General features: G+C 37.0%; 1 protein-coding gene across 1 annotated transcript; it reads right to left on the reverse strand.

Moving 5' to 3' along the window:
* Positions 1–12560: 12560 nt before the first annotated feature.
* Positions 12561–15371, reverse strand: LOC122047850 (probable protein phosphatase 2C 23). The gene is made up of 4 exons (XM_042609357.1): positions 13780–15371; positions 13557–13670; positions 12922–13186; positions 12561–12798 (listed from the first exon to the last, which is right to left on the reverse strand). Exons 1-4 carry the CDS (start codon positions 15262–15264, stop codon positions 12680–12682), a joined length of 1983 nt encoding a protein of 660 aa, XP_042465291.1. The 5' UTR covers positions 15265–15371; the 3' UTR covers positions 12561–12679.
* Positions 15372–18532: the final 3161 nt, after the last annotated feature.

An 18532-nucleotide genomic window follows, 5' to 3' on the forward strand; every position in this document is an offset into this window, starting at 1 on the left:
ATCCTAATATAATAACAAGCACATATATTTAATATTTGTTTCTTTGACTTATCAAAGAGTGAGATTTAGCTCGATAAATCAATAGACCCGATAAGTTGGGAAATGATATTACTTATAGTGTGTGTTGTTGATTATAGAAGGAAACTGTTTCCTAGTCATCTAGGTTGAGAATGTCTCCAAGAGGAGCTCATAAGGATTGTCATGTTAAACCCTGCAGGTGGACTTAGTTTGACATGACAATGAAGTTGAGTGGTACTACTCTTGGACTAAGACATTAATTAAAATGAGTTGTCAGTAACTCAATTAATTAGTGGACATTCGATATCTTAAACACAGGGAGACTAATACACTCATGATAAGAAGGAGCCCATAATATAATTTGGGATTGGTGCGGTAGTGCAATAATAACTCTATAGTGGAATGAGTTATTATTGATGAACTTGAGTTGTGTGTTTGGGGCGAACACGGGATACTCAAACTCGTCGGAAGGCCAAAACCAATTTCTCCTCTAGGTCCCTGTCGTAGCCTCATTAAAGCCTCAAGTCCATCCAAATAAAAATCCATCTTAGTGTCCAAGAAGGGGGCCGGCCCAAGGCTTGGTGACCAAGCCAAGGGCCGACCACCATCTTCTCAAGAGGGTCGGCCCTATGCTTGGTGCCCAAGCAAAGGAGGGGTCGGCCACTATATTTCAAATTAGGAGGGATGTTTTGAATTTTTTAAAATATTCTCTTTGTAGATAACTACAAGTTTAAAAGAAGGATTTTAAATTTATAAAACTTTCCTTATTTGAATTAAGCCACATGGTTTAAAAGAAAGTTTAAAAGTTTTAAAACTTTCCTTTTTTAACCATCCTCATGGTTGTTGAAAAAAAGGAAGGGAGTTTTAAATTTGAAACTTTCTATTTTTGTAACCATGTTAAAAAAGGAAATTTTAGAAGAGGAGTTTTAAATTTTAAAACTTGGTTTTAATTTTTAAAACTTTCCTTTTTTAACATCCTCATTAAGAAATTAAAAAGAGCTTGTAAAATTTTATAAGAGCTTTCCTTCTTTGCTTATAAATTTTTTACAAAGTTTTTATTCCTCTTTAAGTGGCCGGCCACCCTTGCTTGGTGCCCAAGCAAGGGGCCGACCAATCAATTAATCAATCAAAGATTGATGATTGAATCAATCAAGAGGAAAGAAAAGGAAAAATAAAGGGGGAAAAGGAAAAATAAGAGGAAGATTTTAATTTTTGTAAAAAGTCTTTCCTTATTTGCCTTGGGCAAGTAATATAAAAAAAGGGGAAGGGAGGCTTCATGGATTATCAATTCTTATTCTCTTGTTGGATCTCTCTATTGTGGTCGGCCCTCTCTCCCTTCCCTTTTCCCTTACTCTCTTTGGTTCCTTTGTGGTGGTGGTGGCTGGATTTTAGAGAAGGATGAAGAAGGCTTTGTGTAGTGTTCATCTTGGAGGATCGTCGCCCACACGACGTCCAAGGCGAGGCGATGAATACGGCAGAAGATCTCGAGGTTATTAGCATACAAAGAAAAAATATAACTAGTAATTATTTTCCGCATCATTCTAGTTATTTTTCTTTGTATGAATTTCAAACACAAGAGGCACTAGATTCTAGTTTTTCGAATTTGTTATTCGAGTTTGTGTTTTTTTTTTTTTGAATTTGTGTTTCGATTGTTCCTTTTGGTTAAACCTGAGTTATATAAGGAAATTAAATATTAGCTTTCCTTAAAAGGCTTTGTTTAGGCGGTGGTGGATGTTCCCATACCCAAGAAGGTCATGTGGCTCGCCATGCAGTCCAGAAAGCTAATTTTGGAAATTAATATTTAATTGAATTTATAACATCGGTTGATTTGGATCAATAGTGTTAAGCTTCGCTTGCGATCCAAATCTAAACCATTAAGAACAGATAAGTTAAATTTGGAATCAATAATGTTAAGCTCTGTTTGCGATTCCTAATTTAACTTCTAAAGAACACAATAGGTTGTTTAGGAAAGGTTCGACACGTGTACAAAATTTTTGTACAGTGGAACCGGTACGATATTCCTAGGACCAACCTACACCAGGCGTCTGGAGGGGGATAAAATTTTATCCCCTTTGCAACGGATCATGGTCAAACGCGATCTAGATAAACTTCAGTTCCGGGTGCTCGGAAGGGTTCCAAGCACCCGGACCTGGAATGTCAACCATGTTGACTTTTTCAGTCCGGGCCTTCTGCTCCGATTTTCCTCGCCTCGGTCCAGGTCTTCCGCTCCTGTTCCTCTTGCTTGGGTGATCTCGACCATCCGGAATAGGACTCACCCGAATCCAACTTCTGGCCTTCTCGAGCAAGCTCCCGCTCCTAGCTTCTCGTCCCTTAGAAACGTCGCATGTCTCCTTCTCATCCGCTCGCGTACTCTTCCACAGCTCCTGGTCCCTCAGACGCACCGAGCCCGTCGGCTCTCTCTCATGTCGTCCTTCTCACTAGTTGCGTCTTTTGCTCGACGCCATGTGCTCCTAAGTTCCTGTACACTTAGACATTGACAAGATTTATCTAAAATTAATTTCAATTCATTATTTTATTTTTCTAACATGCAATAAGTTTTTGATAGCAATTTAACAAATTTGAACATCTGATCAGGTGGAAAAGATCGTACCTGACTTACCTGGTCGATCCCGTTATCCGTAGCTCCCCTTGAACTGCTGCTTTCTTTCAAAGACTCTCCCTTATCATCGATGCTCATCTGGGATGAGCTTTCTGTTTCCTCAGGAAAGAATTCGACTATAAGGGATGTCTCGGTAATTTTCTCGGTCTCGAATTCCTCTGACGACAACTCGGTGTCCATCGAGGAGTTAGTTTCGGCTTCAATTAGTTCTTTGTAGAGCTTCAAGAACTTTTCCCAAAGTTCTTTCGCACTTTGATAGTTGCCGATTTTGTCGGGATACGCCACCGGTAGTACGCTTATTAAATGATATTCAGCCTTATCGTTTGATGTAAAATCGTCGTGTTGCTTTTTGGTCCAAAGGTGTTTTTCAATTTCTTCTTGGTTTGTGTTCTTTGGTGCTTCATAACCATATTTCATTATTAATAAAAATATTAAAATCTGTTTTAAGAAATACCTCCATGCAACATTTCTAAAAAGCAAACTCCCCCTCAAATACTGGTGGGTAGATGCTAGTTCCGGCCATCGTCTTTTGTTTCGATCGACGGTTAGTTCTCCTGAAGTATCCTTGCTCTGATACCACTTGTTAGGACCCTTGACGACCTGCTAGAGGAGGGGTGAATAGCCCCTGCACAAAATAAACAAAATAACTTTTCTCGGACAAATAACTTGAATAAATGAACACTTGCATATAAAAATAATTAAAAAAACTAAAAGACAGAGACTCAACGGATCTATTTAGTTACAACCGGGGAGGTTGTTAGTCCAAGACAAAAAAATGCACTAACAATTCTCCTTCAAGCGGAGAAACCTCGTTACAGCAGTGAACGCTTAGAAACAGAAAGCTAAACAGAAAATGAAGTATGTACAAGTGTTGTATTGATCTTTCTTGTTATTTTTTAAGCATTGAGAGCAAGGTTGCTTATATAGCCTTGCTCAGGGTGCCTGGAAGGGTTCCAGACGCTTAGAGGGAGATATAATTTTATCCCCTTCACAATGGATCGCGGTCAAAAGCGATCCGGATAAACTTCGGTTCCGGGCACCCGGACCTGGAAAGTCAACCACATTGACTTTTTTAATCTGGGCCTTCGGCTCTGGTTTCGCTCGCCTTGGTCCGAGTCTTCCGCTCTGGTTCCTCTTGCTTGGATGATCTCGATCATCCGAAATAGGGCTCACCCGAACCCAACTTCCGACCTTCTTAAGGAAGCTTCCGCTCCTGGCTTCTCATTCTTTGGAAACGTCGCGTGCCTCCTTCTCGTCCGCCTACGTACTCCTTCACAGCTCCCCATCCCTCGGACACACCGAGCCCATCAACTCTCTCCTGTGTCGTCCTTCTCGCTAGCTGCGTCTTTTGCTCGACACCCTGTGCTCCTAAGTTCCTCTACACTTAGACACATGGTTAAACACAACATAACCTAACCTAACTTGTATCAACCATCTTTAGCTTCTTATGATTCAAACCGTATTACTAAAGGTAGATGTTTATAACTTATTTTGCTTTGCTTTATCGTAAATGATCTCGACAAACATGACAGCATTAGCCTTTAACCATTCATATTTTTCCACTTCGATATCGGGATTATCCCCTCCCATAATAACTTCTTTAAAAAAAATTACCTTCATATTTAAGGGCACAAATAGAAATGAAGAATAGCAAGAACAACAAAATTAAGGAAAAATGAAAAAGAAGGACAGATCTCTTTCTAAACAACGCATACCAATAGTATGATTCAAATTTTAATACAAGATTAACTCCACAAGTTATGACGATATTTTATAGGAACTATTAAACTTGTTAAAATTCCTTACGAGCTATAAAGAATTCAATGGAGAAAGCAAAAAAAGTTGTCATTCAACTCTGATTCACTCATCTTCATGTGGAAACTCAAAACATGATCAGTTTGCATCAGGGAAGTAATTATTTGAGCTAAAGGAATAAGATGCATGATGTTTACAATTAATAGCATATGTGATTAAGTCAAAGGTTGAAAATCTGCCATGGAACAAATTTAAAATATGGCTTTGATGCTTACACGATCTAGAATTAATTAAGTAGAGGTGGGTGTAGATAAATGCCCATGGCTGGAATTGCGATGCCGCAAGATCACGACTAAAGGGAAGAGACGAACCTGACAGATGGAAGGGACCACACGCACAATTTGTCGAGGAGGTGACAGACGAAAGGGACCGCACGAAAATATCGAGGAGGCGACCCCGACAGACAAGGAGGTGGGACCGACAAAGGGTTGGCAGCACGTGAGCAACAGGAGGCGAAGGAGCAGTGGTGGTGCGACGGAAGGGAAGTTAGGGTTCAGGAAGAAATGGGAAGAGGAGCAGCGGAAGTGGCATTTTAGGGCATGGGAGCCACGGGAGGAGGGGAGAGGAGGAAAAAAAAAAATTCTTCGATAAGTTGAGGACCGTGTTTTCCTTTTATCGACCGTGTTTCCCTTTTTTCGACCTCATTTTCTTTTGTCTCAGAAAATGACTTTTAGATATTTTCTAATTTTATGAAAAATGATATCTCCCTTTTTAGAAAACAGATGTAGAAATTGTCAACCAAATGCATTTTCTATTTTCACAAAAAATGAAAATAGAAAATACTCAAACCAAACCCCCTCTTAACATTTTGTAAGTTCTCATCGCTCGACTTCATGGGTATATCAACCTCCTCACTGCTAAAGATCCCTTCATCATCTATTTCCTCGTAATTGACATTAACATCTACAAGTAATTGTGATATAGATTGTATTTCTGAATCAACTGAGTATATCTCAACTTCTTCATTTTGATATGCATCATGATTTTGGACAATTATGGTGTTCGATATTTCTATGGTTGAATGAGGCTTTATCTGACACGCTGTTAACCATTCATTAGATCTTCTTCTCTTTATCGGGTACTCAAGATAGAATACCTAACTAGCTTATACCGCAAAGATGAAAGACTCAAATTTTTTGAATCTTTTGTTTGCGTTAATCTCAACTAAATTATAGAAATGATATATTCTGGTACTTGTTCTTGGAGTTGGATCATACCATGTGCATCCAAATAATATACATCTTTTTAAAGATAAAGCTGGATACTCAATCTCGATAATTTTTTCAAGTCTACCATAATAATCAAATTTAGTATCATTGTAGTTTATGGATCCTTTTACGCAAGCACCAGAGTTATACATAAGCCTTTGTGAATCGCGTTGGGCCGTGTGAAATCTGAATCCGTTAATATAATAATCTAAGTAGATTGTTATGTTACGAAGAGATCCTGATGTAAGATTTTTTAGTCTTTCATCTTGCACATTTGATATTTTATGACCGTTCACTTATAACAGTAGTGATTATATAAATTAGATACATATATAATACAGTTGCATTGTAATAAATAATTTAATCGCTAACTTACATAAATTTGAAACCAATATGCAAATTTATCCTCTAACTTGATCTTTCTCACTTGCACTTATTAATGAATTTTGTAGATGCAATTATTGTTTGTACAAACTGTTAAAGAAGGTAATTTGAGGATATATTAGATAGCATGTCAAATATTCTTCAATATTGTATTTTATATATACTTGAATTATTACCTTATGTATGATTTGACCTCTTCACAGTTCAAGAGTATATATGTCCTAGCAACGTAATATTATTGCTGATTTAACCGTCTAGAAACAGTTGCATCCATTGTCTTATCATGAAACTTGAAAATAGAAAGCATCTCTAGGTTTATTGGTTAAGTACTATCAAAATTTCGAGAACACTTATGATGTCTAATTTTCATATTATCAACAAAATAATAAGAGCATAAGGAAGTTTTTCTTTAACCAAATATGCATTAAATATAGATCTCTCAAGTCTTGCTTTGTTATGAACATTATTTTTTAATTTTCTCAGAAATATTTCAAATAGGTACATCCATCTATATTGCACAGGACCACCTAATTGTGCCTCATAAGATAAATGAACAGGTACATGTTCCATAGAATAAAAAAAACTATGTGGAAATATTTGTTCAAGTTTACAAAGTATCATTGGAATGTCTGTCTGAAGCCGAAGCATATCTGGTGTCACAACAACCCTTGAAGTCAAATATTTTAAAAAGAGACTTAATTCTCTAAGTGCTTGCCAAACATTATTAGGCAGTATGTCATGGAATGCTATTGAAATTAGTCTTTGTCTGAACACGTGACAATCATAACTCTTTATTTCAAACATTTTTAATAAGTTTGTATCAACACAATAAGACATATTTGAAGCATATCTATCAGGAAATTTGATTGCTTTCAACCAAGTACATACTGCTTGTTTACCTTCTTTATCTAATATATAACATACTTTCGGATATGTACCAGTTATTTCATTCTGATGTAACTCAGGTATGTTTACTAATTGTCTTAATTCCTCGTATGATTTTGTTGTATCTTTAGTTTTCCTATGAACATTCATCACAATATTGAAGATGTTATCAGAAATTTTTTTCTCAATATGCATCACATCTAAATTATATCGAATGTGTGAACACTTTCAATATGGTAACTCCCAAAATATGCTTATTTTCCTCCAACCAATGCTTATTTATATCACCAAAATCATCCAGATATATTGGTAGAAATCCATAATGTTAATTTCATCAAGAACTTCACTTGACTTTAATGTTGGAGGAAATTTTCTAACCATTTCATTACTTTTGAAAATTTTCTTATTTCATCTGAATAAGTGATCAACTGGTAAATTTTTTTGATAATTATCAAACTAGGATATCTGTCTACTTATTTATATCATCAGAACCATCCTGATATACTGATAGAAATCAATAACTGCCAATTTCATTAAGAACTTCTTCACCTGATTATGATACCGGAGGAAGTTTCCTAACCATTTCATTCCTTTTACAAATTTTCTTATTTTGTCTGAATGAGTGATCAACTAGTAAAAATTTTTGATGATTATCAAACCAGGATATCTTCCACTGTAAGGCAATGAAAATGCATCAGATTCACTCATGCAATGTGGACATGCTAACTTGCCAACCGTGATTCATCCTGATAACATTGAGTATGCTGGAAAATCACTAATCGTCCATAACAAAGTAGCATGCATTATAAAATGTGATTTACTTAAAATGTTATAAGTCTCTGATCCTACCTTCCATAAATGGTTCAACTCAATAATCAAATATTATAAAAAAATATTTATTTGCCCTTTTGGATTATGAGGATCTGGAATAAACATAGTAAGAAATATGAATTCGTCTTTCATATACATCCATGGAGATAAGTTATATGATGTTAATATAGCTGGTCAAAATGAATATTGATATCCATAACTTTCAAATGGTTGTAATCTATCTACAGAAAGTCCAAGTCTCACATTACGCGATTCCATTGAAAAGGAAGAAAATATTGTATTAAGATGTTTCGACACAGGTGATTCACAAGGATGACACATCATATCTCATTAGTGTACATGGTTTTGATATCACCTCATGTGGCTTGCTGTTCTGGCAGATGCATACAAGCATTGGAGCCTAGCAGTTAACGGGAAGTAATACATGACTTTCATGGGAATATTTTTCTTCTTCTTCTCAGGAATGTAACTACTCTACTTATAATGAGGGTAATTACACATTCTGCATTCCATCAGTTAGCTATTTTCATTCCAAAAGATCATGCAATTATTCATACAATAATTAATCTTCTCTACTGACAAATCTCTAATCAATTTCTTTGTATTATAGAAGCTATCAGTCATGCAGTTATCAGAAGGGAACAACTCTGACATCAATTGACACATTTCATCATAACATTGTTAAAAGAAATGATGCTCTGCCTTCATGTTTAGTAATCTTGTAGTACCTGATAGTTGAGAATGACTAGAAGAAATGTCTTCCCACAATTCTCTTCACTAGCCTTCAGCATATCATACATTTTTTTAACTTTGGGTGTAGGTGTTTCCTCTATATTTGATTGATCATATGCATTCATTGCATTGTAAACCATTGATTGCATTGTGTTCACATGCCTTGATGATTCCTTTGGAGCAATTAGGCAGGATAACGATGCAACGGAAAGTCCAATTTAGTTAAATACATACGACTCTCCGTGATAATACCAGTTGTAATAATTTGGAACAAACACATACCTATATATATGAGTTTTCACTATATTCTTATCATGGAAAGCTGTATTTTTACATATGCACTGATTACATGGACACCTTAACTCAGCATCATTCAAACATTTTGAATGAAACTTAGCGAAGTTCATAAACTCTTCAACCTCAGCAAGAAATTCTTGACTGATAAATCCATTGTCTAACCTATTGTATATCCAAACATTGTTCATATACATTGTATTCTAATGGAAATAAAATTTTTGACATGGTTAACCATGTCAAACTAAGCATGAAGTGCCCCGGATGTCGGCGTAGGTCACGCTAGTGATGTTCTTATATGGTCTTTGTGACTAATTAATTTATGTTATGGTCTTCATGACTTGATCATCATAAAGTCTATGTGACTTATTTGGTCTTTGTGACTAATTAATTTTACTCTGGTCTTAGTGATGATCGTGAAATAGCTATATGACTCAATCGGTCTTTATGACCAATTAATGTTTGACTTTGGCATTGTGACATGATCACCTTGTGGTCTATGTGACTGACATGATCTATGTGACCAGATAACATTTTTGAATTGACTTGGACGAGTGAGAGATGTTAGACGTTGCATCAGTTGCAACGTTAGGAAGAAGAAGGGGTGCCCATTCACCTTCATCTTCCTCCATTGAATGTCATCAAAGCATCGGTTTGTAACCGATGTTTGCTTTCTATTTAAAATGGCGTCCAAGAGCAATCGGGGTAAGAGTCGGTGCGACGGTGATCAGTGTAACGGTGGACAAAAGATAACGTCCTGTGGTCGGGATTTGGTTCATGAAAAATCTGAGGAGGTTCCAAACAGTGATCTTCTTGGCGACAGTAGCAGCGTCTTTGTCAGCATCTTCTTCGATTTTTTCTCGGGAGATCACTGTGAGTGTTTACAGTTTTATTTGTTGTTTGTTTCATGCTATTAGAGGCAACATGATCCACCCCCCACATGTAGGTATTATACTTTGATTTTATATGACAAAAGATGATTCACTCGCCTCCAATATCCTCGTCAATTCGTACCTAGGCTAACACAGAGGAGATAAATCACGGATAGTTACTAGCTATTAATGCAGGTGGCTAAGATATGAGGGAAAGATTGCTCGGATATGTGCTTTTGATTTTATGATCTTATAGTTAAAGGTATATATTTGATTAATTATTAAGAGGGATGATAATCAAAGCTTAATAGAATTTTATATAAAGAAATTGTATTGGATATGAGATAATTCTTTATTTGAGATAGAAATATTAAGATCAAACCTCCTCTAATTGCATCATTATATGAATTTAAATTCTTAATCTTTGAAGAAAATATTTCAGATTGGACTCACTCACCACAAAATTAAATAATTGTTGAAAAAGTAAATTATATTATTTATAGAAGTGCAAGTAATATTTAAAAAATACTTAACTAATCAACACCTTTTAACGAAAAATAATTTGCTTACAAAAGTTGACTAACATTAAGATCTTATGACACCTTTCTTATTTTTCTTATTTTAAAAATTGATTTCACACCAATCACTGATTTTGTATGTTTTTTTTTTCTCTCACTTAGCAATGAAAAAGTCTAGTTGAGAAATTTTACATTGTACTTTTATTCCTTTTTAGTGGATTAAGCTTAATTAGGGTCGTCTATACATTGTTTTCTTTTTTTTTCTTTTGAGTTGTTAGATAGATTATTGAGCACATGACAATTTGGACAAATGACCTAGATTTGACCCCAAAACATAGGAGACTCTATTTTATGATTATTTTGGTTAGGTTTTTTCGTGCTTTAACTACTAGGGTTGTAAGATTTCTCATAGGTGAAGAACTTTAGAGTCTTGGAGATACCTTGAGAGTCCTTTTTTTTGTTGGCTAAGAAGCACTAGAATTTGAGTAAGCCAAGTCAATTAAAACAGTATCAAGTACAATGCAAATAGACATCTTTTTTAGAAGTCAATTTATTCCTACCCTCTAGAACATTGATTGCCTACAAAATCTACAATACAAATAATAAAATAACCAGATTCTTTAATATCCTAAAGATAATTCTCAGAGACAATCAAATTGTTTAATATCTTCATGGCTTGCACTATTTATATTCCACTATATGGTTTACACAATCAAGATGAGGACAAGATTTGTAAGAGTCAACTTGGGTGGGGAACAACTTGCAAAGATTTGACTTTTATTATTAAGCACCAAGTTTGTCAAAAATCTTGTGACTTGTGGGCCAAAAGAATATATCATTTACTACTCTCTTTTTTAGGGTTTAATGATCTAATGATTTGTTCTGTATATGTCTACTGTTTGAATAGAACACACACTTTCCTTGCTATAATTAAATCTATTTTGGCATTTTCCATCCACTTACTTGTGTTTCATGGTAGAGTTGGCTCCAAGGAGTTGATTGGGATTAGGGTCAACAAAATTGATTAGTAGTAATTAATTAAATTTTGTTGTCGGTTTGCAAGAGCATGCCCATTTTTTATTTTATTATTATTATTTTTAGTTGATATTTGGTATTTAATTTACGTTAATTAATTAATCCTAGTAGTGATTGATTTAGCTTTTAGAAGTTTTTTATCGATCAGCAAAGTAAATCAAGAAGCTCTCACAACATGCAACTCAGTATTTTTAAGTTAACTATCCATTAATAAAAATTCATCTGTCAATTCATCAAAATTGAGACTTGATCTTAGATGTTTGAAAATTTGAGAAAGTATCATGCTGAAACATGTCTATTTTTTAAATTCATATAGCAATTTGTTATCTATAGTTACATTGATAAACCTCATTTAGGGCATCAAATTAGACCTAATATAACTCCCAATTAATTGTCAAGTAATATGTCTCAATCTAAACCTTCAACCCTTGGTGTCATTGAATCAAAGATGTGTGAGGAATTGTCTTTTGGCATATGAGTCATGTTGGCCCGAATGTTATAAGTTGTGAGGGTCGAAGGTGACAGTCTAAAAAAAAAACTAATCCAATGCACGAAGTTCCATCTAATATAAGGTCCTAGAAAAAGGTCAGATTATATTAAATCTATTGGAAGCAGTCTCATCCTACAGTATAAGATTATTTTCACGACTCGAATCCGTGATCTTAAGGTCACACGATAGTAACTTTATTGTTGCTAAGAGTATCCACATCAGCTTCACTAAATACAAAATTTATGTTAAATTTTATATTTATGTAAAAAAAATCTTTGCATCAGCTACCCTATCCATTCTTAAAATTTAGATTTCATGAATAGTACTTCCCTAAATTTAGAAAATGGAATATATTCCCTAAAAAATAAAGTATCATTTAATTTAGGAGAGAAATAAATAAAGAAAATGGATTGAATAATGAAAAGTAGATATTACATAGGAAGAGAAAAAAAAAAAAAAAAAGAGGGAGAGAAGAAAATAATAAAAATAAAAATAATAAAAATTTTAGGATAACTGATGTAGTGTGTAATAAAAAATAATTATCTAAATTTAATAAAGTAGGTGATCTATCCCAAATTTTAAAGATATTATAGAGAAACTAATATAGATCTTAGAAGATGACTATCTAAAAAAAAAAAAAAAAAAGATAATCCAGTGCACGGAATTAATGTAGATCCTGAGGAAAAGTCGAATCACATTAAATCTATTATACATAATTTTATCCTGTATTATAAGAGGTTGTTTTTATTACTTGAATTTATGATCTCAAGATCATACGATGATAATTTCATTATTGCACTAAAACTCCCCTTCATGCAATCAATTTTAATGTAGAATGTATCTCCATGCCAACTATAATTAATTAATTAATCTCCTTTTGCTCCTGAACATAATTAATCATCTCATTCTCATCTCTTGAATTGCTATGAGAAATTAAAGAACATCTTAATGAAAAATATAATCTCTGAATTTATTATTTACACACAGGAGGACTGCCACATCCCTCCTTCTAAAGAGATGATGATGACGGAAACATCATCATGGTATTTTCTTCTGTCTCCTTGTGGTACATCGAGCAATTGATTAAATTGAAGTCCTAAAATTATCACAAATTAAAATTAATTAATTAGTTAATTAATTATACATCACAAAGAGCTGAGAAATTAAATTCAAGGTTTAATTAAAATCAATTCTCATTAAGCATGTTCAGTTGGGTTACCGGCTCGGTCGGCGGCTCGGTACAAGACTTCTTGGACCAGATGCTGAGCCGGATCGCTGTCGGGATTCGTTGCGAGGAACATTTCAACCTGGGTCACCGCTTCCTGGCTGGTGAAGTACTGGTAGAGGCCGTCGGAGGAGAGGATGAGGTACTTGTCCTTGGGCCCCACTCTGTGGTAGCAGAGGAAGGGATTGCAAGTGATGTAGGGCGAGTTGCCCTTGTAGTCGATCCTGAACGCCCCCAGCAGCGCATTGTTCCATTTCGGCTGCAATAATTAAAAAAGACAATTATTTATAGCACATTGTATCATTATAACATTTAATTATGTAAATATGTCCTTAGGGCCTAGCACAAAAGAGTGCATGATTTTATGGCTAAAAGGTGTCATGTACTTTCTATTTATGTATCTGTATTTACCTCCCTTCATATCTGTGGGATCGACTCTAGGGGTCGCTGATGTAACGATTAGAAATATGGAATTAAAAGCTTGAAATGTTAGATATATGTAATATTTATGATTGTAAAAATTAGAATTTCATGATGATAAATAAGCTATTTTTACAAAATTATCAAAAAAAAAAAAAAAAAAAAAAAAAAAAACGATGAGCTAAAATTAAATAATATGATTGGATTACCTGCTTCAGGTATCCTGCTCCGAATGCTCTCGTAACCTTCAACGATCCCTTCACTCTGCCATTGACAATGGCGGCCGGGTCGTCGGGGTGCTCGCCTCTGATCCTCCTCAGTTCCTGGATCACATCGACAACACAGACAGATAGATTCATATATTTACGATCGGATTTTGTTCACTGATTTGGTAGAAAAAAATTCGAAAGAATGGGTGGATGATGCTCTTACGTCGTCGTTGGAGGTGCTGTGATCCGGGGTGAGCTGCAGCGCCGCCAGCTCCTCGTCGTCGAAGGACTCCAGGTACTTGAGCGTCTCCTCCCTCAGCTCCTGCGTCGCCTTCCCGACCAAGTTCCAGAGGTCGGACTCCGCCCGCCGGGCTAGCACCGCGCGGCTGTCGCCGACGTTCATCAGGTACACGTCCTCGCCCTTCATCACCATCACCAGCACGCAGGAGCCCATCAGCGCCAGCTCCGGGTTGGTGGCCGCCTTCTTGTTGGCCATCTGCAGGAACGCCGCCTCCGTGTTCCTCAGCCCCTGCGACAGCGCCCTCAGCACCGCCCTGTGATCCACCGCTCCGCCGGAGGCGGGGGCGGCGGAGGAGGTTGATTTGGGGTGCGGAATTTCTGGGTGGGGGATTTCGTCGAGCACTTGTTGGTCGGCTTGGGGCTTGTCGTCCCAGAGCAGACCCTTGAGCTCCTTCTGGATGGATTTGTAGAGATTGGCGAGGAGGAATTCGGTGGCGTCGGGGCCGTTGAAGCCGTCGTAGATGCCGACGAACACCCACCCGTGCACCTCCGACACGATCACGTGCGTCCGGTCCTCGCCGGCCTTCCCCTGCGCCCAGTGCACGTGGGCGTTGGTGCCGTCGTGAAAGTCGGATTCGTCGCCGATGGAGTCGGAGTTGGTCGCCTCGGTGCCGCTGCTTTGGATAGTGGTCGAGTTGCTGCTGGGTTCGGTGGTGGAGTCGGGGAAGATCCCGCCTTTGATGTCGGTCAAAGTCGCGGTGGCGGACGGTGGTGGTTCCTTCGAGGGATTAGCTTCGGGCGGCGGTGGCATGCAGGTGAGCTTGGAGGCGGCGCGGCCGACGCATTTGGTGATGCGGCGGAGAAGATTGCGGCGCTGGTGGTCTGCGAGGCGGTCGGCGACGCGCTGGGACAGGGTGCGGTAATTGTGGCCGGAGGAGGAGGAGGTGGAGGGGCGGCGGTCGAGGAGGCCGGAAGAGAATCCGGAAGCATGGACGTGCTCGATGGGGCCGGAGTGGAACTGGAAGCCGCCGTCGATGGGGCCGGAGTGGAAGTGTTGGCGGTCGGAGCTGATGGGGCCGGAGAACGAACCAGAGAGACGCGGCTGCAGGGGAATCGAGGCGAACGAGGAAGAGCTCTCGAAGGAGGCGGAGAAGGAGCAGGCGAGCTCGATGCGCTGGAAGAGAGGCGCCGTGGAGAGCGGCGTGGCCACGTTGGCGCTTACCGCTGCGCCAGATATCGACCGGAAGGCGGCGCCGCCGCCGCAGCCATCGTCGCCGTGAAGGATGCGGGCGGAGGCGGAGGCGTTGGAGCTGGTTCGGGCGAGACGGGGCACGTCGGGGACGACGAAAACGAAGGAGTGGCCGAGCCCCTCGTCGACGGGCTCCGACGCGACGGCGGCCGCGGCGCTGCCAGCAGGGCAACCTCCGGCCAGGAAGCAGGGACTCAATTTCGCCGCGCGATTACCCATCGATGTGAAAACGAGAGATCACGGAGACGGTAGGAGCATCAAAATCTAGAGAGGCAGAAGATGAGAGTGGAGAGGGAGGATGGAGAGTTGACTTTGAAGGCGTTGAACTCAACAAATACATTTATTTTTTCTAAAAGAAATAATTCTTTTTTTAAAAAAATAAAAAATAAAAAACCAAAAGAGAAAAACTCTCCATTTTGGCGTTGACATTTTGCTTGGCCAAGGCGGGTTTCGGCTTATTTATTAAAACAAATCGCTCTCGGGATCGGAAGAGGCAATGGGATTAGTTAACCAGTTAATTACTTACCTTATTTAAAGTAGTGGAATTATTGAGGTCAAAGTCAAACCACCTGCGCGGGCGGCACAGAATCCAGGGGCCCGTGGACTTCCAACGAGGTGGGACACGCGGCGGCTCTCTGAATGGCTCGTCTCGCTGTTCAGCGTCCGGGATGAGCTACAGAATCCGCACACTAGTGGGCGAGTGAACAAATCTTCCGGAAGCGTTTCATTAGTTTTTCGGCCACTTGCGATATTAATTTGACTCTTTGTTATTTATTACCGTGAGATAAAATAAATGGCTTCTTAACTCGTAGTGTCTTGGATCACTTTTGACTTTTTGATCCATTTAATTCTGTTAGTTCATTTTGACCTATCCACCCAGTTTTGGTCCTTTCTAGCATAATTTGTTTGGTCCGATTGCCTTGTTCATTCGGCTCTATTCAAATGGACTATCTTTGTTTATCTTTCTTCATCTCGCACGTACTCCTTTGTCCATTTTTCATGTCCAATCCATCGATTTTCATAATCACTTTCAAAATTGAGTAATGAATTTATCTTTGTTATTGTGATATTTTCTACATATTATATAAATTCGATTTCTCCATTTGGAGTAAACTTACTAAATCATATTAAATTATTTTATTTATATTATATACATTTAAATTCTGTAACAATATTATATTTACCAGTTTTGGGATTTCATTTTTCACCTCTTAAACTATAAAATTATAATTGGCCATAATGGAATATAGATCATTCACTTATTGCCTCATTAAAACATAATGTTAAATTTAAATTCTCTGTGTAATTAATGATACTCTACTTCGACACAAGAAAATTACCATGAATCATTATAATTTGACCCAATTAACAATTTAAGATTATTCTATCTTGCCAGTCGTCGAGCCACTGCATCTGCTGAATAAAATAATAATAATAATAAATAAGCAAACAAATAAAAAAAATCCACATAATCTTCTAGAAAGAAAGAATTTCATAAATGAAATTTTTTAAGTATAAAAATAATAAAAACAAAGCCCCTTTCCATCAAAAGTTCTTAAAATGAACAACACTTGATAATTAAGCATAAGATTAACAAAGTGCATTGCACAAACTCAACTAGTTATTAAATTATATTTATGTTCCTAATCCGGAGCACTAATTAATTGATTAAGGCAGAGAAAGAAGCCTACTTTGAAAGGGACAGGAACCTACTGAGGCAGGCAATATAGCTCATGAAAAACGTTGATTAAAATTAAATTGAGATAAAGTTAATGACTTTGACATAATTTAATTGCAAGTGTAGCTGATACTGATGCCACATTGTATGCAACTCTAACAAGTGGAATCAAGTGCAAGTGATTTTACTTGTTAGATTCAAGTGCAAGTGATTTTAAGTTAGATTGAAGTATTTATATTTAAATAAATTTTATCAAATTTTTCTTACCGTTGTTAATTAAATCTTCTTTAGTCTTCCTCCTTATTTTAGGCAATATAATTCATGAAAAATGTTGATTAAAAAAGTTTTTATAGCTTATTTTGATGGGGTAGCACCGAGATATATAATTTGATAGCAATTATGATATAGTTAGATAACACAGTTACAATATAATTTAGCAGCGCATATAATATAATTCAATAACAACTACAATACAATTTAGTAACACATGGGAACTAATTTGATAGCACTTATGAGACGACTTAAAAACACATACAATACAATTTAGTATAACTTTGAGGCTTTGAACACAAATACTATTCAAGATTAGTTCAAGAATCCACTTGAAAATTTATGGTGCAAACAAATTAAGATATACTCGAAGAGGCCTTCGTGCTAGTCTTATTTTGAAAATAATGTGTTATTTTAATACTCTATCTAGAAGAAGATTTAGATTTTGCTACTACTTGCTTATTTAAATGTGTGACATTTTGAATTAGGTTTGACTTTGGGTTAGATTTCACTATCTTTTTTATTTTAACAGGTGTAACTTTCACTTATTGGACTTTACTTATGGTGCGGTCGTTAGTATAATTCAGTAAACACACATTGAACAATATTAATAGAGTGCCTTTGTTTCATCATTAGATAATTAATCTAATCAAATGACTTGATTCATATGAGAAATAAGTGACTGAATTAAGCCACTTGTTCTTGGTAGCTTTATTTATTCCTTAACTATGTAGGTCGTGGTTATTAAACCGGGTCAAGGCACCGATGTTTTGGATGTTTTGGATTAGTTTCGTATTGAATATCATCATTCAAGAAATGACAAAATACAATAACATGGTTATCTAATTAAGAGCTTTTGAAGAAAGACTTCGTCTCCACCCATTTGGTCCTCTCCCACAAGTGTCTTCATCCTATTGTGAACTCATACCGTCCACAAACCCTGCTAGTTAACCTCTACATTCCTCTCTGATGAATCCACCTTCACCTTCCGACCGTCTCTCCCTAGTTTTCCAAATGACATTGCTACCACAGACAAGGAGTTCGAGGTTGAAAGCAAGGATGACTTGCCCCAACTAGTTGAAGAGCTTTAAGAATCATGTTCATAGGTTTTCATAGGTTGATGTCTAGGTTCAATGCAAGCCTTAGCGTTTTTGATCCGAGCTAGGAACCGATAATGACAGTTTTATAATTCTGAATTGTAGAAGCACAGAAATATTAAAGCTACAAAACATGAATCATACTCCACCAGATAGAAATCATTAATTTGGCTGAAAAAAATTCAGTTAAGTACTTGAATGCATTTCCTTGCAATTGTTAGGCAAAATCTATATGTAACTATCAATCTATTTTATCCTCTTCATCTAAATACCTTAAAATGCAATTTCTGCTTGAATAATCCGAGCAAAAAACTTAAGATTTGAGAATAAACACTAAGCAATTGCTACAGGTAAACACATCTTTTATTTTAATCTAAATTCACAAATTTAATCTCATTAGAACTAGTATGCAGCAACAATAAATGCACTAATACTCAAAATC

This window comes from Zingiber officinale, chromosome 2B, assembly GCF_018446385.1.
Source record: "Zingiber officinale cultivar Zhangliang chromosome 2B, Zo_v1.1, whole genome shotgun sequence".
NCBI lineage: Eukaryota > Viridiplantae > Streptophyta > Magnoliopsida > Zingiberales > Zingiberaceae > Zingiber > Zingiber officinale.